The sequence below is a fragment of the Neolamprologus brichardi genome, chromosome 1 (genome assembly GCF_056152115.1).
Source record: "Neolamprologus brichardi isolate AB-2024 chromosome 1, ASM5615211v1, whole genome shotgun sequence".
In the NCBI taxonomy this organism is placed as follows: Eukaryota; Metazoa; Chordata; class Actinopteri; order Cichliformes; family Cichlidae; genus Neolamprologus; species Neolamprologus brichardi.
The window spans coordinates 15,144,642-15,169,119 of NC_142104.1; the positions used below are offsets into that span (position 1 = coordinate 15,144,642).

Genomic DNA, 24,478 nt, shown 5'->3' on the forward strand with positions numbered 1-24,478 from the left:
AGGGATGTTTAGTTAGCAGCAGAGGTTTTAAGATTGTAAACCTTTTGCTAAAAACTTGCACATGAGCCTAGTGTTTTAGACACAGATCAATAACCAAACCTCCCTTTTATTTTAGAAAGTTATAGCCTCATAACATAAAAAAGCTCCTCTCTGAGCTAGAACTGCATAGCATTCATCATTAAGCAGTCATGAGCTCAGACAATTGTTCATATGATCCAGTCGTGCTGCATATAGACTGCAGAGCCTCTGATGCAGCAATGAGATGGCTATCAACCCAGTCACAAGATAAAACAGCTGTGGGGAAAATCAAGATTGCTCCAGTCACGAGATCTTCAAACCACCTTCAGATGTATCTATTCTTCCTTTAAGATGTCAGCGTTTATTTTTAATCGGTGTCACAAACATGTTTTACTTGAAGAACGGCTTTTCTTTGCTGTAATGTCTATGACAGCTGAACAAATTCTCTTTCACTGGTAAACACGCAGATGACAGGAAGTGTTATCTGCTCCACACTATAATGAGACCTCTTGGCCATTAAACACTCTCCGTAATGGCATTAAATATCCTCACTGCGGACGCTCGCTCATGGGGGGCTTCGGATTCATAGAAGGAATTAGGTCTTGTTAGACTAAAAGTTTGACTTGCACACATGTGATATCACATATACAAACATGTACACACATACGGTGGCCTTGGCTGTCTTTGAGTTATCACCAAACTACCAGTTATTAAAGTATTATTTACTGAAGGTGCAGCTTTGACTTTTTCCATCTTTGTATGTTTTTCTCTTTTTTTCCCCATCAGCACCCCGTTACTAAATCCATCCATCCTTTTTCTTAACCATGTATCCAATTCAGGATCAAGGTGGGGCTGGAGCCTATCCCAGGGTGAAAGACACACAAGTTTCTGGAAGGTGGGAAGAAGCTGGAGTACCCGGAGAAGACCTCCACACAGAAAGGTTAGAGATTTGAGGCTTAGAGGTTATCACCTCACTGCTTTTGCATCTTTGGATTCAACCTTTAAATTCAGAAGTGTCTCAGCTCCATTTTGCTGATCCCTTTGCATTGTCTTCTTTTTCCTGTAACCTTGCCGTGCTAATACAGTAACGCTGTTTTTGTGAGATTCATAGTTGTCCTACCAAATTTTTAACCATGATGAGGTTGGGGGGTCCGAATCTGGCAGTGCTCAGAAGATTTAGATAAAAGTCAAACTTGACATTGACACCAAATGAATATCTGTAAAGCCAAAGGCTGCTTATTCATCACAGCTTCGCCCTTCATGCCTGCTTAAAGAGCCATTAAAATGACAAGCTCATGACAAGGTTAGAAGAACAAAATGTTCTGCTTCTATTATATCTGATTTACTTTGACTACTGTGAGATAATCCTTACAGTTATCTATTTACAGGAATTATCAGTTTTACTTTTCTGTTTGATGATAAACAGTTTGAGTAAGAAATGGGAGATACGAGAGGAAAGAAACCAGAGAAGGAAAAATATCTTTGAGGAAAACAGGCGGGTATGCTGATTTTTAAAAATGGAGTTAAAGGAGGAGAATCTGTGGCTGGGAAAGAGTGACTAGAAATGTGTGGTGATGTAAGGGCAGCAGTATGTCCGCTGATCAGACAGCAGCTTGTTTCCCCATTCTCTTATCTCTGACCTCACCGCTCTGGTGTGTGAGTGTTTGCCTACTGTACATACTGATGTTCTGATATATGTGTAGTAGTTCCTGCATGCACACTTTTCTTTGTGTGTCTATGTAGGCAAACAATCATCTGTGCGGTATGTGCTTCCCTGATATAGTGGGCTTTCTATTTATATTTAGCATGTCTTTGTATCTTACACTCATTTGCTAGCATGTATGCACAGTGCTGTGAAAGGGTTTTTTTTGCACATACACCTTTTAGATCATCAGATTAGACAAAAACGAACCTGCGTAAATACAAAATGCACTATTTTGAAATAAGTTCATTTATTTAGGTTAAAAAAAATGAGCAAAACCTACCTGACCCTGTGTGAAAAAGTAATTATCTCTTAAACTGGCTGTGACACCTTTGGTAGCAAGAACTGCAGTCAAGTGTTTGTGATGGCAGTGAGGTTTTCACATCACTGTGGAGAAATATCAGCCCAATGTTCTTTTCAGAATTGTTTTAAATCAGCCACATTGGAGGTTTTTCTTATAACAACCTGTTTGAGCTCATGCCAAAGCATCTCAATCTGGTTTAAGTCCAGACTTTGACTAGGCCACTCCAAAACCGTTGTGTTATTGTTGTTGTTTTAAAGCCATTCAGCGATGGACTGTGTTTTGGATCATTGTCCTACTGAATAACCCAAGTACTCGGGCTTCAGGGAACAAACTGATGGCCGGACATTGTCCTTCAGGATTTTCTGGTAGAGAGCAAAATTTATGGTTCCATCAGTTACACCGAGTTGTCTTGAAGCAGCGAAGCAGCCGCAGACCGTCACACTACCGCGACCATTCTTTAACTGTTGGTATGATGTTTTCTTTTTAGGAAATGCTGTGTTAGTTATATGTCATATGTAAGAGGATCACAACCTTTCAAAAAGAGCCACAGAATTATTTTCACATTTTTTGATCATCAAAATGTCTTCAGGCAAATGTGAGACAAGTCATTGTTTTCTTTGTGGTCAGCGGTGGTTTTTCTCCTTTGAACTCTTTCATGGATGCCATTTTTGCCCAGTCTCTTTCTTATTGTTGAATCATGAACTCTGACCTTAAATGAGGCAAGTGAGGCCTACAGGTCTTTAGATGATGATCCATTCTTGGATTAATTTTGGTGGGTTGGGCACTCCTGGGAAGTTTTTTCCTTTTTTTGGACAATGGCTTTCACTGTGGAGCCCTAAAGCCTCAGAAATGGCTTTGTAAGACTGGTAGATATAATTGATTTTGTTTCTCATCTGTCCTTTGAGTTTCTTTAGATCGTGACATGATGTGTTATGTTTTGAGATCTTTTAGCCTGCTTCTTTTTGTCACACTGGTTCTGTTTAAGTGATTTCTTCTTCTAGCCTTGGTGTGGCTAGTGAAATTAAACTCACTGACCTTTCTAATCACTTTATTTCATTTGAGTGTCACTTGATCAGGTTTTGCTTCTAATTTTTTGGTTTTAATATTTAAATCATCTACAGATGAACAGTTTAAAACATTTAATATCTAACATAAAGTATCTTAAAGGAAATTACTGAGAGTGAAATCATTGTGTTGGTGATTTTATTTGAGGGTTGCAGTACAAAGATCTTTCTTATCTTTCGTATATTTAAATTAGCACAAACACCTGTGGGGGTTGTTTCAGTAAGGGCATCTGTTGCTGTCCACTGTGGTAAGGCCTTGGGAATACAGAATATGGAATATAAGTTAGAGGTTAATGAAACCTACAAATTAACCGTGGTGTGCTACAAATCTACAAATCTGTTGAAATCTGCGAAAACTGAACACGAGAACAGGAAGGGAGCGAACGGGACATGAGACAAAGTTATCACAGAGAAGAGGAAAGATCAGAAGACAGGGAGGAAGGGAAAAAAGAGGAAGTGGAGTGAAGAGGTGACAGGAAGTAGGAGTGGGTGGAGGAGAAAATGGAAAAAAGGGAGGTGAAAGGGACAAGAGGAAAAGAAAAGGAAAAAAAGGATGTGAGGAGTTTTTTTTACTATCAGTTTGTTCAATGTGCTCAGCCTGAAAACACACAAACACTCACAGAGGATGTATCTGGAACTGACACGCTGGTACTTCCTGCAAAAGAACAGCTGACTGTGACATATGTGTGTGTGTGCGTTATCAGCTACGCTCATGCTGATAGGACAGTCCTGTGATTTGTGGTGGACATACGTCTTCAGAGGTCAATTTGTGGACTTTTTGTGTGCCCTTTATTTATTACATAATTTACACAAACAAAAAAAATGTACATGAATGTAACACCCTCTCATTTAGCTCTGTTTTTAGTCTTCCTGGGGAAATTTGTGGCTTTGTTGGTTCAGGTTTTTCAAATAACTTTTTCACAGAAAAGAGGTGCTGACAAAAGAGTGACGTCAAACTAAAAATTGAAGAGTTCACAGATTGAACTCCTTACCCCTAACCGGTCTCCGCAGATGACCGCCCCTCACTGAGCTTGGTTCTGCAGGAGTTTTCTTCCTGTTAAAAAGGAGTTTTCCCCCCCACTGTCGCTTGGTGGGGTTGTCTCTGCATTATTGTGGGGTCTTTACCTTGCAATATAAAGTGCTTTTAGGTGACAGTTGTTGTGATTTGGTGATATATAAATTAAATTGAAATTTACCATCTACCAGCTTGTGGAGGATCCCGTACCTGGGCCACATGGGTTTTACAGCATGAGAGGCTATAAGTGGCATGGAAGACTTATGCACTTGGCTTCCTGTTCACAGCTAGCCAGTGGTGAAACTGGAATGAAAGTTTACAAGCGCAGACACCAATGCACCCACACTGTACACATGCCACAATCTTCTGGTAGACATACCAGGGTGAAATGACAAACGGACAATCAAGATCTGAGCTACACAGGCTCTGCTAAAACACCCATCAATAAGGGTCCTTATGGGGCTGTTATTATGTAGTTTTAATCATCCTCTATCATGTGTAGCATCAATGCACAGGGACACGAATGCAGATTAGAAGTGTCTGCCTTTAAAAAGACCTTGTAGTTAACCGTTTTTGGTCGCTGCCCATATTTTAATTGCACTACTGTGACCACTGGAATGTGTGTGTCTGTGTGTGTGTGTTTGCTGGGAAACAGCTAAACTCTACAGCGTGAGGGCAACAAGGGCAATGCAGTTTTAGAGCATGAGATCGAAAACGACTGTGCAAGTCTAGATGAATGCCTACAGTGTCTGGCTACAACCTGCTATTGTGGTCTAGCTTTCTATATAGGACCTGTTGGCTAGACTACACACACACAGACACACACACACGCACACACGGTTCTATATGTACAATTGCAGGTCTCCTGTGGTTCTCTTCCACAGTCATCAGTCAAGTTTAAGAGTCTACAGACAGAAACAGCTCCCCCAGCACGCACACAGCTGGACAAGGCCACCATTGAGCTCCATGGCCGTAGCCTTTAAAGAAACTTTTTTACACCTAAAGCGGGGAAGAAAAAACTAGCAGCAGCTTTGGACAGTGGCCTGAGTATTTGAGAAACTGCCAAAACATAAAATCTTGTGCAGAAAATTCTGGAAATTATGGGACTGGTTTTCAGAAGCAACAACAAAAGTCACATTCACACTGATAGAGACACAAAATCTTGTGTGTTTCGGTCTGTATTTCTGTCCTTTAGTCCAATAATGATACCCCCTTCCCACACACACACACAAACTAATAAACTTTGCACGCACTCTCTGTATCCACACACAGTGCTAATCTGGACTACCAGAACAAAAAACATCCTGCCTGGTAAAGACCCGGAGAAAACACGTGTATTTGTGTCTGCAAAAACATTTTTAGATTCCAAGGACAGTGTGTGTTTCCTCTCTTGCTTTCTATTGTTCCTGCAGCAACTATGATCCTCGGGGAGCTGCACAGCCACCAGAACTGAAGGGCTTCGACCAATGACAAGGCAGGAACAGAGAAGCCCCGAGGCTAGCGAGGAGTCAAGTCTGTCCTCCTTTGCTTTGCTGTTCCTGTGGGGGTTTAAAGTATAACACATTTTGTCTTCCATAGAAGGCATGGGACTGTGTACTATGGACGAAGGACAAACTGTATGAAGGGTTTTTCATTCAATACAGAGAATGTGATGTGATCTACATGATTAGTTGTTCCACCTGGTTAAAGTCCACGAGCATCAGCAGGGCATGAAACCCCTCTGCCTTTTTGCCCTTCATGGAACATAGATTTGTATACACTACATTGTCTTTTAACTTTATCACATGGCAGAAACACAGTTCAGATGTGGTAAACGACCTGCTAAAGTTCAAATCGAACATCCGAATGGGGAAGACAGAGAAATTGAGCGACTTTTAACGTTGCTTGGTGTTTGGTGCCCAACAGGGAGTTTTCCACTCAACTATCTCTACGGTTTACAGAGAATGGTCTAGAAAAAAAGAGAAGAAAAATCCAGTGAGCAGCAGTTCTCTGGGTGAAAAAGTATTGTTGATGTCAGAGGTCAGAGAATGGTCAGACCGCTTCGAGCTGATAGGAGGGCAACAGTAACTCAAATAACCACTTGTAACAACACGTCGACCCTTGAAGCAGATGGTCTACAATAGCCCACATTAGGTGCTATTCCTGACAACTGAGGCTACAATTTAAACAGCTTCACCAAAACTGGACAATAAGGTTGAAAAAAATGTTGCCTGGTCTGAAGGGAAAGCAGTCTTTCTGCTGTGACATTCACATGGAGGGTCAGGATTTGGTGTAAACAACATGCATCCTGCCTTAATCAACAGTTCAGGCTGCTGGTGGTCTAACAGCGTGTGGGATATTTTCTTGGCATACTCCGAGCTCCTTAATACCAACTGAGCATCATTTTAACTTCCCCTGATGTCCACAGTGTTCCCATCTTCTGATGACTACTGATGTCACAAAGCACCAGTCATCTAAAAACTGGTTTCTTAAACATCACAATAGAGCACCTCTAGGATGTGGTGGAACAGGAAATTCACACGGTGATGTGTGTATGATGCTGTCAAATCAATATGGACCATAAGGACAATATAGATCTGAGGAATGTTTCTAGCACCTTGTTAGTTCTGTGTGATAAAGAATTAAAGGCAAAAGAGTGGCCAACCCAATAATAAAAAGGTGTTCCTATTAGTGTCCTGGTACCTCTCCCTGTTCAGAGAAATATAATGTATCAAATCAAGTCTATTGTCTGCTGCCATCTGCAGGACTTTCTGAGAATTACCTTTAAGACTGGTACCTCCACAACTGGATATTTCTAACTGGTAGCAAAAAAAGATTTTTCTCTGTTCAGCTTCTATATGGATAATTTAAGAATTAAATTATTTGGGTATTTAGTGTGTGACTTTTGTGAATTTAAGAACTTACTAAAACGCTGATTGCAGGGGCTGAAGCAATGGGTCCAATTATTTTACATTGCATGCAGTAAATACTTTAGTGCAGGATGGCTGCATGGCACTATGGGTTCATAATCTAAAAAGGGCTACCTGAAATTAATGAAAACCGAAAAACCACAAATATTTCCAGTGACCTCAGCTTAACCACCTTAAATGTTTAAAAACAAAAAACAATCAAACAAACAAACATGAATCTGGTTCTAACAATAAATAACAGGCGCACACACACACAAATACGGTTGATTATTTAAAAAAATGTATTTGTATGTACTTACATACTGGTGTCAAAAGAGTATGCACCAAAATGTCACACCGACTCACAATTACAAAGAAAAAGCATTTTCCTTTTCTTCAATTACAAGTATTGAAAAAAACTATGTACAGAAAAAAGGGCATGGTGACGAGATAGGACACTGGAAACAACTTTACAGTCACACAATGTCTTAAATGAGACTGGAAAAACAAAAAAAGTCTACACCGTTTTCTTAACCTCAATTTGTATTTCCACTCAGGAAAAAAACCTTGTGCATCCTTCCCCCAGTCCAGCGTCAAGGAGATTTCAGAGTGTGCTCACAAAAGGACTTTTTAAATTTTTTTTTAATTGTTAGAAAAACTGCCAGAGGACTGATTATCATAAATGAAAAACAAACAGCTGAGTGGAAATACTTTTTACTTAAAACACATCCTAAAGATATCCTTAAAAATTAGTTATAGTGGGAATGAGACAGGCGGCGTGCGAGTAGCTGAGGTGAAGATAGGTCCCGGGCTCTAATCACCACTTCTCTCTGGATGGACATTAAAGGCCTCGGTTCCCCTGCTATCAAATCTTACTGATGGAAAGCACACTAGCTCAAAAACCCTGGCTGGAAACAGAATTGAAATGAACCAAAACACAAAATCAGGAATGAAGAAAGGCAAGATAAGGTGAGGTGTTGGGCTGTTGCTTCAGCAGCAAGACTGAAATTAAAAAATATATATATCTTTATCCTTACTTGTGAAAGAGTGCTAAAGGGAGAAAAATATAAATGGCAAATTAGAGCAACTGGACAAGAGTCTGTGTGGTCCTCATCCTGATGGGCAGAGCTACACAAACTGACAGAGCTAAACCAGCACGTCCATTCTCACTGCATCCTGAAGCTTTACTTTGGGAGTCCTCTCGTTCAATTCATTCTTATACAGTTACAGCGTAGCAACCAGCATCCATTCCAGCACTCTGGGTTCAGTTAGTCTGAAGAGGATGTGAAACAAGAATTCATGGTTGGCAACATCCGAGTCTAAAACAGCAACACAAATGTTTTACACTGCAAAGCCTCAATGGAAGTGCATGTGTCACACACATGTGAACATGAATTAGACTCATAACTTCACAAACTGATCAAAATTTTACCAAAACAAACTGCTACGTGAAAAGTAATTTAAAAAACAAAACTGCCGCATTTGTCTGCAGGGATCTACACATCTGACTCTTTAGACTGGTTCCCCCCTGCAGCATCCTACTGGTTGGAAAATGATGTGGTATTTTGTGTGTGTGCCTTTTGTGAATTTAAGAACTTAAGAACCTCTTTCCAGTTGAATCAATCAAAAGAAACTACTGCAGGGTGTGTCTTAATTGAAACTCCACCAAGAACAGAGCACAGAAAAAAAAACCAAACGAACTTCTCATGGTCTCAGTTCGGCAGAGCTTTTCTAATGTCTGCTTCAGGGTGAAATGACGTTTGTGAGGTCAGGATTTAATTTTGAACAGAATGTGTCTCTGTGTTGTGTCTGGGGTAGCGTGGGACCAGCTGCTCCGTCTGGGACAGTTTCTCTCGTCTCCTCTTTAGTCACTTTTTGCCTTTTTGCTGTCATTTCCATTCTCCTCCTGCTCAGTCCCTTCTCCCTCCTCTGCATGCTTCCTCTTCTTTGTGTCGTCCGAATCTGTGGAAGACGGGTGTGCCCGGAAGGTGACTATGACGCAAGTCATGTTATCACATCCTGTCCCATCTCCAGATGTGTCGGGGGCCAAACAGTGGTCCAACAGCTGTCAGGAGGACATGTGAAACTTGAAATTGAAGACTGAGACCTTGGACAATGTTTTTGAGGCAATTAAGGCAATAAGACAGACAACAGTGATTACTTGTGATTTTCCTGGTAACTAATTTACTTGTCACTTAAATGTGAAGAAACAGACTAGTCTAAGAATAAATTATCAATTAAAAGGAAGAGATCGAACATTGTACAAATGACACATTATAGATCAGTTTAACCCCTGCATGCATGAGGATGATAATGACAAGGGTGAGTGGTTATAGGTTTGTTCCTGAAAGGCGCGCTCTTTCACAGGAATAGCGCGCCTTTTCCTGTGAAAGGCGCGCTATTAGGCCATACTTAGGCCTAATAGCGCGCCTATTAGGCGCCATACTTAGGCCATACTTATGGCCTAAGTATGGCCATACTTATTTCCAACTCCCTGTCACTGACGAGACAGAACCTTGACGCGACATGGATGGGTGTGAAAAAATTTATTAAGCTGGCATGATGGTGTGTTGGTAGCAGGCAGGCGATAAATATTAAAGTTCACGACAGCACAATTGGAAATGGAACAGGTTTGGTTGGGCTGCCAGGACAAAGCGTCTTCTCTCTATGGTAGCATGGCTTAGGTTTGGAAAGGTGCATCTGAACAAACCTCAAGATTTCTGGAACAATATCAATTGGACAGACAAGATAAGTGGAGATGTTTGGAGGGGATGCACAGCACCACATTTGGTGAAAATATCAGCACAAACACCTCACATTAACTATTAAGCACGGTGGTGGAGGGGTGAGGATTTGGGCTTGTTTTGGAGCCACAGGACCTGAACACCTTCTAGTCATTGAGACAACCATGAACTTTCCTGCATACCAAAGTATTCTAGAGCCAGATGTGAGGACAGGACAATGAACCCAAGGCACAGCAGCAAATCGAAAAAGGAGCCCAATCTGTTTAAAATGTTGTGGCAGGACCTTAAAAGAGCTGTGCATGAACAAACCTCTATGAACTGAAGCAGCATTTTAAAGAGGAGTGAGCGTAAATTGCTCTAAAATGATGTGAGAGACTGATGAAATCGTTCAGAAAATAATTACTTTCAAGTTACTGCTGCTGAAGGTGTTTGTAACACTTCCTGAATCACAGGATGTACTTTGTGGAACTGTGAAGAACCGAGTCCCGTGAAAACTGTTTCACATGACTGTACACAATGTTGGCTTCTGAGAACTGCACAAGTGTTTAAGCTACTGCATGGATTAAATTTCCACAATCTTATCTCTGTGTGGCAGAAGAACTAATAGTTCTAAGAGCAAATGCTATGTGATTAGGTCTAATGCTCTACTCTTAGATCTAATTGTTTACAAAAACTGTATATTTATCGCTTATCCATTTAGTTTAACCAGCAAGTATTTTTGCCCTGCTGCTGAGTAGAGCATTGTTTAATCCCTGATGACTACACTGTACTTCAATATAAAATCTGAGTTTTTCCTTCATGCTCACCTCTTCCACAATCGAGGAAAGTGCTCTGGTTTTGCCATTCTGGTCTGGTTTGATCCTCTCGCTGATGAAGTCCACCACCTCCTGACTGCTCAACACATTCCTGCAAACAAACAGAAGCACAAACTGGATTTAACAGCTGAATCAAAACATGGTAACTTTGGTGTGTGTTTTTTTTGTCTCAAGTTACAAAATTATTTGACTAGCTCCAGTTTTGGCCATCATTTTACTAACACCCCTGAAATTAGTTAATGGGGGAAATAACCATTTACACTCACCAGATGCCGTCGCAGGCAATAACCATAAAGTCGTGGTCCTCGTTAAGTGTCAGAACTTTAACATCGGGCATTGCAGAAATCATCTGCTCCTCTGGTGGCAGAGACTTGTTCCTTTTATAGAAGTGGTCACCTGAGAGTCAGAATTCAGACTAAGTTTGGTCACTGCAGTTGAGAACATGCAAACACCGGACATCAATGAAGAACTGCTACAATATTCAAAAGAAAATGAATAGGAGTGATTCCAAGAACCCGAATATTAATAATCTGAAGGTTTCACAGAGTCACCTACCAATGGCTCTGGAAAGGTTTAGTCCACCATTGACACGCCCATCCATCGTCACCTTCCCTCCAGCGTTTTTGATGCGAGCTAACTCCACCTCGTCCTCTGGCTTGTGGTCGTAGGACATGTCAACAGCTTTGCCTGCAGTCACACAGAAACAGAGTGCTCACAAATTAGATAAAGACTGTGCAGAAATCCACCTTTACTGCAAGTCTGATCCTTCAACAAACTGTTCAGTAAAACATCAGAGAATAAATAAGAGAAGCAAGGTCAAGGTTCCTGCTGCTGGAGGAGGTACCACAACAACTGATTCAGCTAAGAGGTTTTCAATCTTTATCGTGGCACTGGAGAAATTTCTTACGTAACACACAATATAAACATACTGTATGCTGCACATTAGCAGTGGGGAGAGTGACTACCATGCCAGAAATCCTCAGCTTTGACAACTGTTTTATAACTCAGTGCTTGAATCAGATAGTTTGGACCTACCGCGTTCAGACACCACGCAGCGAGAGTCTCCAGCATTGGCCACAATCAGCTGCTTCCCTCGGATCAGAGCCACGACGGCTGTGGTTCCGCTGTCTGAGCCGGGCTGTAAACACACAAACACGTGAGCTGTGACACGCTGCCAAAACTACGAGGGCTTTTAACGATGTAACCGAACCACCGTCTTTCATATGAATGAGACTATTTGATTTGATTCAAATCAAATGGTCTGTGTCACGTCCACTCGGGCATGTGATACGTAAATTTTTGCCATCAGACATGGATGTTCAGCGTTCTGTCTGTTTTCTGTGACCATCCAAAGAGAATTAACATTACAATGCACCAACTATCCACGTGCCCCAGGCGGCAGACTTCAAACAAGTATAACAAGAATGACTGATAAGCTGCCAGGTCTCTAGCTGTCCGTGTCTGCAACAGAGTATAACCAAGGCTTGAGGCAGTCATCAAAATTTCTTCCACTTAACAAGATGTACAAATAACTATGATAAAGTAATGCCCACTTGACCATTTGTTGAAAGCAAACCTCATTTTTGGTTTAATAAAACCAATAAAAAAAAAATACATCAAACAGCAAAAATAAAACTTAAGTCTTTACAACACACCTCTTCTTTGCCATCCATTCCAGGTAGACACATTTCCTCCTCCTCTTCATCCTCAGAGTCTTCTTCTCCCTCTTCTGTATCCTCCTCTTCTTCCAGCTCACTGCTGTCACCATCTTCATCTTCACTGACATCCTGAGTTAAAACAGTGATTACACTGGCGTTTCAGAGTAAAGTTTCACAGCCCAAAAAAATTCCAATATTCTACTCCCTTAGTCTCACCTCTTCCTCACTAGCCTCCTCCTCCTCTCCTTCAGACTCGCTATCATCAAAAAACCTGGACTTCGAATCTCCTGAAGCCTTTGAGGATGAAGAGGAGCAGGAAGGGCCTGCATCTCCTTCTGCTTTACCGGCCTTTTCCTCACCATTGGAGCTTCCTGAATCAGCTCCGCTGTCAGCTGTAGGAACGAGAAAAGAAAAACGGATAAGAGAGTGAAAATAAATACAACCGTGAGAGAGTGCTGACTGATAAATCTACTTTTGAGCAGACTAGACTGCAGCTGGGAACCGACATCTTTGTTCACTCTCCAGCTTTGGTGAGCTTGGGATAGCAGCACATGAACCTGTTCTCTGTCTGCGGCACGTTCTGATTACAATGACCTCAGCAGATTTCTGGTGAAGGAGGACCACCACCAGCTACAGTCCAATGCCTGTTTTCCACCAGCATCTACTCAGCTTGATATTCTACTTTACTCCGTTTCTGTCATTTTAGAATACAATGAGTACCACCTAAATGTGTGTGGGATGGTTCCAGCTAGGTGGCCCGAAAGTCCCGTGATGTAATTTGTATGTAACACAAACAAAAATGGAGGATACTGAGGTGATAGTACACTGTGGCTCTGTGTCAGACTCAGGGTGTGAAAGAAAAGATCAGAAAAGGCTAAAAGCAGCAAGAAAAGAACACTCTGAAAAAGTTGCTCAAATTAGTGATATTTGTGTATTTGTGATTTGTAGATGAAAGGATGGACACGTTGCTATGACATAAGCTCAATGGTCATAAGGCTAGATGGGCTAACAAAAAAGAAAAAAACAATTAAAAAAAACCCAACACAATTAAGTTGTCCAATATACTTATATGGCTGATACTACTGCAAAATCCATGTGTGCTTAACACTGAGTGAAAACACAGACACTCATATGTAATTAACATGTTAAAATTGGATCTGCAGTTCTAGAATTTCTGCAATAGACTGACTGAACATCTCTGTACCTGAGCCACTGCCTTCGCCACCTCCTCTTCGCCGACAGGCTCGTAGCTTAGACCCGCACGCTGCTCCTTCGCCTTCCTTTGTTTCCTCATTGCTTTCCTCCACCTCCACTTCTCCATTTAGCCCCTCTTTCTTCTGCTCCTCCGAACCTTCCCCCTTATCTCCTAAGGATTCAGGCTGCGAACTGGAGCCCTTCTTAGCTGAAACACTAAGATTTAAAACAAAGGAAAATTAATTCTTGCAGCTTCTAACTGTGCCGACCAACATGAAACAAGTAGCTGAACCATCCAGACTGTTGGATATCGTAAATTTCTGACCCGCTGAAAAGGTGGCAAGAGGAGAACAATTGTGAGATATCTGACACCAGTATTGATTAACTTGCATGACATGACCTCTTGCAGTAACATTTTTTTTTTTTTAATTTCTACTTTCTTCAGGTGAAAACTTCATGCATAAATCATAACAACTTTAATGATGTACCTCATGGCGGCCGCATGTTTGATAGCATTGCGGTTCTGGCCGTATCGTACCAGCAGCTCCTCTATAGTCATTGTGGCCTCCTCGTGGAGCAAAGCTGCCTCCTCTGTGTCCACTGAGAGAAGGAAAAGAAAACACAGAATTACTTGTATTATCATTTGACGTCAGAGATTCAAGCTACAAATAGTGCACGCACTCTAAGCATGTAATTTACTTGCTGTATTCCCACAAATTTGGTTTGATTTTTATTGCTGGTGATCGTTCGAGTAGTTACAGTTAACGCACTTTGAATAAATACAGAAGGGCAAACAAAACAAGATGAATGCTGTTGTGCCAAAGGTTTACGGCTAAAACATTAAGTTGTTGAAGTGACAATAAAATTATAATCACATAAACGCAAATCCAGGCACAAGTACACTTGCACATGACCTTCATCTTTCATATGGGCCCAATCGTAATGACCACCTCAAGGTCTATAAGCACTAAATCCTCAAAGACTTAAATTATGTCATCTGTCTGCACAGCTGTAGGCATGAGTGAGAATTCAAAAAAGCACAACATGGCAGGAACCGGAGAGCATTTTGTGACAAATGACAAAATAAGCAAACAAAAAACAACTTTCTTTGCACTCGGGGAACTTAAAGCACCAAATGTCTTTCAAACTTGTGCTTTTTAGAGGGGACCATAAATCACTGTCCAAAAAATAATTAACCTATTTTTAAAACACAGAATAATCTTGGTTTGCAGCAAAGCACATGTTGCATTCCTTTGATTTTATTTAACCTTTTTTCCCTAAATTTCCAGATTGTCCTTTTTCAAGTGCTTTTGTCTAAAGAGGGATCCATACAGGATGTGAACAGCAGTGACCAGAGATAATGACATTAAGCGATTTAAGGCGTTGACGTGGAAAGTTACTGCTGATGACACGAAACACACAAGTCTCAACTTTCAAGTGAGCACTTGAAGCAAAGCAAGGTACTACTTATGAAGATGTGATAAATATGTTATGATGTGTTCACATCAAATGTAACATATTTGCTCAGTGTGATTATAAACAAAGTCTAAAGTGTAACTAGCTATCAGCTGCAGTCCTCCCACTACATCGGCTGCTGGAGACAAACGTTTTAAGTAGTGAGAGTTAAAACTTCACTTTGCGTTTGTTGTGAACATACCATTAATTAAAAGTTTCAGCCCTGCAGAGGAGGAGAGGGGTTTTCACCCACTCAAGATGCGCTCCCGTGCAGTACTCCAAGACCCCGACTATGCCTATGATGTATATGATTGCTGAATATTGATTGCACAAGTGGGCTGGAATAGAGAAGTGAGTGATAGTGGCATTCACCGGGAATGGGAGAAGCGCAAAACAAATGTCAAAGATTAAATATTACAGTATGAAACTGTGACTGTGGGACAGCTGTAAGCCCTTATACACTCAGCAGGAGCACACCGCGAAATGTGAGTGTAGACATAAATTTTTCTGTTGTGTAACTTCAGGCTCGGACAGATTATATCTATGGTAAGAATAACATTGTTCCTGGTTTATTATATTGTAATTTATGTCATATACTAACAATTCTGCATTATCATTCAACAAAGATGAGCATTTATTATGTGTTCACTGACACTAGAATCCACATGAAATGTCACAAGCAGTGGTGTACTCACAATCGTCCTCCTCTGCCACCTTTTCAGCGGGTGGCTCCTCGGTGGGCCGTCCAGCGATCTGGACAAGCTCTTTGATGACTTCCTCTGTGGTTATCCTGCCGTCGATGGCCAAGAAGGCATCCTCCAGTGCCTGGAAAACAACATGCAAACATGTTGATACTGTAAGAGCAGAGAAGAGGCAACCATGCCCTCATAATACACCGTTTCTAATATGGCTTTAAGTATACCACAGCCAAGCAGCATGTGGTCATGGGCATTTTTCTTCAAACTCATTTAAGTCCTGCAAACGTTTCTGGACGCATCTCACCTTTTGAAGTTTGCCATCTTTGTAGGCTTTCTGCTCCTTGATGATGTCAGGAAGGTACTTTGAACAGTACAGCGCTACCTCTTCACCTAAAAGGGAAAATAAGTAATATAAATGAACTGAAGTGTGTGCACATAGTACTCTGATGTGCAAAAAAACAAACAAACAAAAAAATTCCAATCAGTGCGTTACCTCCGTGTCCATCATACACGGCAAACATGGCAGTATCCTCATCGAAGTCTGGGATACTGTTGTGAGCATCCTGTGACAAAGAAAGATGGGGATAAAAATCAAAAAATCAAAATCACAGTGAACATGAAATTTAGGTGAGACCAATGTATTTTATATTTGTTAAGCAACAAAGTTTATCTTTTCTTTAAAAAAAAAAAAAACCCAAAACAAAACACCCCCCCCCCCCCCTTAAAATAAGAAGAACCTCAGTCCAGGGAGCATTTTCATCTGCAAATTCCATGAAGCAATTAAAGATTTATTTGCATGTGCTGATAATGAGGTGAAGCGGTTACAGAAAGTAAAGTAACTGAGAGTTGTTGCAAAGCAAATATGTTAACAGCACCATAGAAAGTCCCAACTAGAATGAAATTATTAAAAGGTAGATAAGATACTATCTATCAATCTATCCAGGGAATGGTCATTAGGGGACACCGATTAAACAGTAAATCAACAGTTTCACTTTTACACTCAGGTTTCATCACTGCAGCCTCTGTCCCAATCCGTCTGCTGATGATCTGGTCCCCTGTCCTCTTACTTGTGAACAAAATCCTGAGATACCTAAACTCCTCCACCTGGGGCAGCAAATTGTCCCTGACTCAGAGTAAGCACTCCACACATTTCTGCCTATGAACCATGGCCTCAGACTCAATGGAGCTATTTCCCATTCCTAGAGACGACCACCCGATGAAGCTAACAGAACCACATAATCCTCAAAAAGCAGAGATGGGACTCTTGGGCAATCAAAGTGGAGAGTGGAGCTAAAATATGTATAAGCTTAATTTGGATGACCCAGTAGAAAAGCAAGTTTGTACGTATGTGCCTTTCCCATTTAGATTAAAACACAGTCTAAAAGTTTTAAAACTAAACTAGATCACCAGTTCCTGGCCCTGAAATGCTAGATTACTCTGGATGTAAGCAAAAGTCAAATGGCTGAAAATGAAAACAATGCAGTGAGGGTGTCCCTGAAGAAAAAAAAAATTAAACCACCCCACTGATTACTTTCTTTTTTGTTTGATTTTGAAGGTGTCAAAATTAGCTGAATGCCGTCTACATTTTTGATCTGAAGTGAGAACCAAGTATGATACTTTCTAAACACCACCGTCATTAAATGCTGTGAATTTCCACCACAAACGCAGCTGATGTTCAGCAACTGATTTTAGAGGTTTTGAGCTCCGCGCAAGCAAACAAACAAAACAAAAATGTCTTGCATTTCTCATTCGTAACCCAGTAAAATGTTTTTCGCTTCGTTTCATTTGGCAAACAAGCTGGCAAAGCAGCAACACCACGGTCGCTGATGCGCTTATTCATTTTCCGCCTCACCTCCATGGAGACCCGCCAGCCCTGCATGGCAGAGAAACCGTAGCTCATGTTGCTGTTGCCGCCATCTGAAGAGGTCTTGGTGGTGCTAGGCTGAGACAGATATGCCCCCATGGTAGTCCGTTTCTATGGCTTTACACCTGGAGGGAAGACAACAGGAGAAAGAAGCGTCACATCTTTTTAGGTTCACGTTACATTTTACATTACCCTGTCCCTTCTAGCTGCGGGTGCTAGCTGGCTAACGTTAGCAACACCACAACAAAAAGTAGGCGCAGCGGCTAGCTAATACCACCATGCTAAACCCGGCTAAACTTCCAGCGGTAACCTCTGCCCCCGCGCGAGCGGCTGCGCAGCTGCGGGGAAAATCAAACGCCTAACACCGACAGCTGATTTACCTGTTCTGACGGCGCAGGAAAAGTTTAAAAGCGGCTCCAAACAGAAAGAGATTCACATAGGAATGATTGCACGTGTGGAAGCAAAAGCCGCTATCAACACACAGAGAGAAGAGAGAAGCACGAGCCGCGAAGGAAGTGAATGCGCGCGCATGCCCCTTTCGCTCGAACAAGGTGGGCGTGTCAGAGGGCCACGTCACACGCTTTGGTCATGCGCATTGTTTAATCAACAATAAACAGAAAATCTTTTCAACTTTTTGTTTGTTTGTTTTTTAAGTTTGAATAAGCGGAGTTATTAACTAAAACTAAAGTTGAAAATAAGTTAAATACATTTTAATTAAAAATAAATTATTTTATTTATTATTTAATTTTTTTTAGACATTATACTCTATTTTTTTTAGATGATAAAAAACAACACAAAAATGAAACTGTCTACAGGCTCTAGAAAGGACCAATTTTAACATCATCTGCAGATGTATACCCCCCACCCCAACCCAAACTTTTTCCACACAGCTAGCATGAGGAGGGATTAATGCCTACGTTTATTGATACTACAGTAAAAACATATACTTTGGCTGTGAGTGAAGTGTTTGTATTTTATGTGGTATTTCCAAAAGTGTGAAATTTTTATAAATAAAAAAGACCCCTAGATTGAGATTAAGAATTTCCTATTTGTCATTAACACCTTCTATCGGTTGGTGGCGGTAAAGATTCATTTCTACATTTGCTGCCCAAAAATATCTCAACTATGACCAGGAAGAAGAAGGACGCTTAGCGATTGAACATGGCGCGGGAAACCCGGGAAGCCGAGGCAATGGATGTCCACGGAGAGGACGTCTCAGAGGCGGACAGTCTCTCTCCGGCTCAGCTAAAACTGTATGAGACGCAGTTTTTCGGCTTCACCCCGCAGACCTGCATGATCCGTGTTCACAGTGCTTTTCTGGACTGTTTGTACGAAATTTTGCCCGTTGTGGAGAAGGTTTGCGTGCGGCAGTTGAGTAAAGGGGAACCGGACGGGACTGAGGAACTGCTCCGGTCCCGGGCTAGAGAGTGCAGCCGAAAGCTGCAGCAGTTCCTCGAAGAGCGGTTCAAACAGCTGTCTAAGCGGATGGATGGGCTGCTGGTTAGCCACTGTTTCTCCGTGCCGCCAAACGTTCTGCTACCCGAGGACCAGTCGCACAAAAACAACCCCCAAGACATCCAGGTGGGTGGGGAGGCCAATGGAGTTGATCATTTTTTAGGGCTCTGTATGTCTAAGATAATGTTAAAACCCTAATCCTGGCACATTTTCATTCCATTAATCTCTATTTAAGTCGGAAAACCTCAAGTTAAACATCTGGGTGTTGACCTAGGCAACGCATGTTTATTTATATAGCAGGTTTCAAACACTAGCTAAAATCGGAGAAGATCTGGGTAGTTGGTTTCAGCAATTGACAGCATAACTTCTAAATGCCGTATTCTCTTTAATTTCCCAATAATTTCAATTATTGAAAAGTTTGCTCTCTTGGGTTGAGATCAGGTGATTGACTTGGCCACTGAAGAATTAAGAAACTCTGAAGTTCTGTCCTATCCGTTTTGCAGTTCCGCATTTGATAGTGGAAATGTACAAGGGCAAAATTAAGTGTGTAGATCAAAAACCTATGGACCTAACTGTGTTTAATTGCATTAAGTGTTAAAAATCAACTTAACTGCAGTAAAACTAAAACCCAGACTTTCTTTTGGGAAAAAAGAAGAGGAAGGAAAATCAGGAAGGTTTACTAAGTGGACACCGAGTTATGAATATCTGTGAAATTTCAAGAATACGAGCAACTTTTTAATGGCATTAAACATGTTCTAACTTCATTTTAACATCGAATTCATCATGATTGTTCAAAGCATGATTAAAACTGATTTTTCTCCCTCTTGCTTTGAATGTGATCTTGTATGGTCCAGGAGGTACTGAAGCTGGAGTCCTCCCTGGTGGACCTCCAGAGAGCCTATGAAGCAGAAGTTTGTGCCAGACAGGCCCTGCTAGCTGAGCTAGAAGAGCAGAGGGAGGTGCAGAAACAGCTGGACGAGATCCTGACATGGGTCGGTGAGCTCCAGGAAGCCTGGGTGAGGGAAGGTAACGGCAACTTCCATGAAAGTTTTCGACTGGTGATGGAGTCTGTAAAGAAACTGCAGGAGGCCATAAGGGCAGTGCTGGTCTGCAGCACAGCTCCTCAATGAACCGAACTCATATTTGTTTAAAGTCTGTCACCCAAATTAATAAGTTCTTCAATTGTTTGCCAATTCATTTTGGTCACCACTGGTCATAAATAAATGGAAATATTGTGAAAACACAAAAAAAGACTAGTTATCCTTAAAAAGACACTGCAACTCTGAGAAGGTGCAGACAGCTTTATCACATTTCCCCCATAAAAGTGTAATGTGAATAATAAAGCATATATATGCAGTTGCGTCTGTTTAATAACCTTTTAGTTAATATTCAAAGGGGTTGTATTGTATGGCAGCAGTTCTCAAAGTTTTACTGCCATGCTCTCCTGCAGAAGCTAAAAAAAGTTCAGAAAAGAAAAATAAATTGTAAAGCTACATTCAGTTGCTTCCTTTTCCCACAAATTGTAGATTTCTAAATTGGATTTCCTTCATGACACAACCCAAATATCATTGTCATTTTTGCCTGTCAGCCAAATATTATTGAAAAATCCATATTTTTTTCCCCCTGCTTGTCCAATAATCATACCTACGTCCTCAACATGAAGACTGCAGCCTTAATGGTGTACTGCTTTGTTTTTCTTTCATCACATGTGTCTTTACCTGTTTTTGTCATTTTACTAATTTGCAATTCTCTTTTATCAGTTTAACCATTTGATTAAGATTAACGCTGTCCAGCAGATGGCGCTGTCTGCATGTTAATGTCAGGGAATCACTATTCACTTAAGCAGAAATAACAAATACACTGGTCTGAGCTTCTTACGTGTCATTATTTGATGTATTTCTCTGTACAGTATGACGGCAAACTGAATAACTTTTTGTCTTGCATAAGACATTGTCATATTGTTCAGATATTTTAGATTAAAAAACTGTTTTGAGAAAGAAACGTACAGTAAATTTACTCACCAGCAATGAAAACATTTGTTACCCGCTCATTCAGTGCTGAGGAAGCACAGGATAAAAATTACTGGCCTTGTGTTGTAAAGAATAAATGTTTGTTTACAGAGTAAAAGCTGCTTCTTGGGTTTTTTTTTTTTAATTACCAACAGAAAGAAACACAAAATTGTTTGTGTCATTAATGCTAACACATTTAAGATATGCACAATAATTTATTGATCTCAACATTTCTAAATTTTTTTCTTGAGATAAACATATATGTTATCTCTGTTTTGGTTTATTGTGGTGTCTTTACCTGTTGTTGTGATTTGGCCTTATATAAATAAAACTAAATTGAATTGAATGTTCTGCAGCAGTGATAAAACCTGCAGTAAAACTGGTGTATACTGATGTTTGAACTGCATTCAAGGGCTTTATCTTCAAAGCCTCTGTCACTTAATCAGGATTCAGTGGGGCACTTTAAATAATATGTTTACTGAAACAGAGAGTGGGTTATGCTGTGAGAAGGTCTTTGAGGAGTTTTTAGTGATGATTGTTTTCCCCCATAACTGTGTCGTAATTTGAATACGCCCTACCCCCCCAAGGGCCACCTTGGGTATTGTCAATAGTATTGTAATTCAGAAGTTTCTCATAATTAATATTTTTTTCTGCTAACCAGCCTCCCCACCCCCTGGAAAAAAAGAACTTAATACTTTCTAATCAGTAGGGGGCAGTACCTCTCTGTGATTTAATGCAAAAGTGGGGTTACTTGTGTTTAATGACTACAAGTTTTTCTGACAGTTTTCCATTTAATAATAATAATAACTTTATTTATAAAGCGCTTTCAAACAAAGTGCTGTACAACTAGAGAGATAAATAAAATAAAAGCGATACATAGCAATACAGGTAAAAGACACAATCCAAGTTAAAAACAATAAAAATTTAAAAACTAAAAGCTATAGAATTAAGACATGTAGGATAGGGTGAACAAATGTGTCTTCAACTTAGTTTTAAAAACCTCCACAGAGCATGCCTGCCGAATATCTTGAGGGAGGTTGTTCCACAGAAACGGGGCACGAAAAGGAAAAGCACGCTCTCCAATTGTCTTTTTTCTGGCTCTAGGAACTTTTAGAAGGCCAGAGTCCAGAGACAAGTCCATTAACAAAAAATGAGTTTATTCCTGAATCACAACACTTATTTTTTTTTTAATATCCACACTGTAACAGGTTTGTAACAGATGTTTGATATTTGTCATTATAGAAAGATGCAACACAATTTAATTTGGTGACTAGAAACCGATGGGAAAGGATGAAAGTATCTTCTTCAATTTAAAAAAAAAAGAAGTAATAATAAAACTATAAAAACAGCAATACAAGCTTTATACAAACAACATATACAAAAACATTCAAATATTGTTTTATTTTTATGACAGCAAGTACAGAGATCAGTGACTTAATTTCATGATTTACATAAATGCAAAAATTCCAATACTTTGCATTTGCACATATATGAAGTCAGTCCCAAAAGTTATTTGTAGGTGTTTGTGCAATAGGAGGTGGGCGGTGGGGGGGACTAATGGATGCCACAGTCATGGGTAAAAACTGCTGCTTAAAGATGGTCCAGTATCTCTTCTCTGACTTATTCATAGCTGAACAGTTCAGCTCTAGCTGGGCACAGAAAATATAAGATAAAATAATTTAAAGGGCTAATTATTAATGAACTGGCCTCTCACATTGGGGGAAGGTGAAAGAGATAAGTTCTTGAATCTTAATTAGAATAATTATTGTGTTATAATCAAAGGTAACTGCAGATGAATGTGGTCAGTGGAAGCTTATATTCTAATGGTTAATAGAATTAGCAGTCTTGCTGCAGGCAGAAGCTGTGATTGGTGTTGCTGTTGTCTGTTGTCTGATTTACAGCCCTAAAAATAACAAGCGGACCTGAAAGAAAGTGCATAAACAACAACAGGTTGAGTGTAAACAGTCAACATTTGTTTTGCGCATTCTTTGAATGTGTGTGTCTGTCTCCTTGAGAAATGATCGGTCCAAATGGAGAGGTGTGAGAACTGCTCTGTTTTACTTTGCTAATGAGACCAGCAGCGGGAATGATGAAAACCCAACACGTTGTAACTTGATTTTTACCAAGCAGAAGACATTCGTGTAGGAATCAGACTTCAAAAGTATTACTTTGTTTAAAAAATATCCATTAATCTTTACTTTTTATGTTTACATGCATTTATTATAACAGCGGTGGGGTAAAGGCAGTCATATTTCCAGTAATTTCTAAAAGAGCTGCTCTTACATACAGCCCAGACTATACAGACTTTTCTTCTTGCTATTAAGACTTTTAAGGAAATTCAGATTTAAAATGGGCCAAGTTTCAGTTTTAATATGAGTATGTTTGTATCAGTACAGTGGAAAAAAACATTAAAAGTAAAAAAAATAACAAAAATCATCCTTTGCAGGCGTGCACTGCTTGAACTCTTCGAAACACAAACGTCACCGTCTCTGTATCGTCCCCACTGATGATCTCACAGGCTTAACCGCAGCCACACACAGCTCCTGCTTGCTGTGGGGTCTCTGCCTTTAGGCTGCTCTTCAGCAGGTGGAATTCAGATTAAGTTCAGGCCATTGGTGTGGCCTGCTAAAGGTATTTCACCTCTTCACCCTTAACCCTGAACATTTACACCAGTTCCATTCATACATGTCTGTGTTTGACGTTGTATGAGGATGTGCTGGTTCTTAAGCTGTTCGTCATCAGTTTATTGAGCTATTATTCCAAAACCCACTGGTACACATGTTTTTGAACTGCTGGCTTGTTTTCGTCTTGAGACTTAGCAGCTGGTTTCCATCTCGTGGTAGTTCCTCTGATTTGGGGTCATGAACTTTTCTCTCAGTCAATAAAATTTTGCCTTCATCGTGGACATCATTGCTGACTTGCTGGTTAGTTGTAATGGAGTTTTTATTGCACATTTTCAGGCCTGTAGGCCAAACCTACAGCGTTTAATACCACTGTATTAAAAGCTGTAGGTTTATAGTGTTTACTATTGATTTCAGGAATCTGAGATATCTTGCAGATGACCTTTGAACTGATCTGATGTGGACAAAAAAGAAGGAAATTACACTACCTTTCTCAGTTGGTGCTAAAAATTCCAGCACCTGCATTACAAATCTGCTGGGTCTAAAGTTGGAAGCACCAATGTCAGTGGCTTTTGTAAGAAATTCATCAGTGGTCGGCAGATGCAGCTCACCTCACAATGATTTCCTTACCATAGAAATGACTCCAAATATAATCAGTTTTCATACCTGTTGAAATGCAGGCTGATACTATGAAAGGCACCAGAGAAGAACTGTCCCTGCAGCAGGTAACAGTGACAGGATGGAGATTAACACTTAGCTTCATTTTTGCATCTTCTTGTTCTTGTTCTTGTTCAGGACTTCCTCACAGGTTCATATGGGAACATATGCATGCAGTAACAGAGCTGCTCAGAGAGTCACTGAAAGAGTGCAGGGAGAAGGGAGTGTCTATAGGTGAGCATTACCTCTAGGCCATCTTTTGCATCTTGCAAATTATATTTTAAACAGTATACGGACACAGCTGCATGCAACTGGCA

General features: G+C 40.5%; 2 protein-coding genes across 2 annotated transcripts; one reads left to right on the forward strand and one right to left on the reverse strand.

The window, feature by feature from the left end:
- Positions 1 to 7,270: 7,270 nt before the first annotated feature.
- ppm1g (protein phosphatase, Mg2+/Mn2+ dependent, 1G) lies at positions 7,271 to 17,947 on the reverse strand. Its single transcript, XM_006779951.2, has 14 exons — positions 17,800 to 17,947; positions 17,408 to 17,544; positions 16,049 to 16,118; positions 15,860 to 15,945; positions 15,553 to 15,682; positions 13,891 to 14,002; positions 13,413 to 13,618; positions 12,425 to 12,600; positions 12,206 to 12,337; positions 11,586 to 11,688; positions 11,106 to 11,237; positions 10,817 to 10,946; positions 10,542 to 10,641; positions 7,271 to 9,056 (listed from the first exon to the last, which is right to left on the reverse strand). The coding sequence occupies exons 2-14, from the start codon at positions 17,516 to 17,518 to the stop codon at positions 8,856 to 8,858; spliced, it is 1,689 nt and encodes a 562-aa protein (XP_006780014.1). The 5' UTR covers positions 17,519 to 17,544; positions 17,800 to 17,947; the 3' UTR covers positions 7,271 to 8,855.
- Positions 17,948 to 18,561: 614 nt separating this feature from the next.
- mis12 (MIS12 kinetochore complex component) lies at positions 18,562 to 20,990 on the forward strand. Its single transcript, XM_006779952.3, has 2 exons — positions 18,562 to 19,000; positions 19,729 to 20,990. The coding sequence occupies exons 1-2, from the start codon at positions 18,581 to 18,583 to the stop codon at positions 20,002 to 20,004; spliced, it is 696 nt and encodes a 231-aa protein (XP_006780015.1). The 5' UTR covers positions 18,562 to 18,580; the 3' UTR covers positions 20,005 to 20,990.
- The last annotated feature ends 3,488 nt before the right edge of the window (positions 20,991 to 24,478 follow it).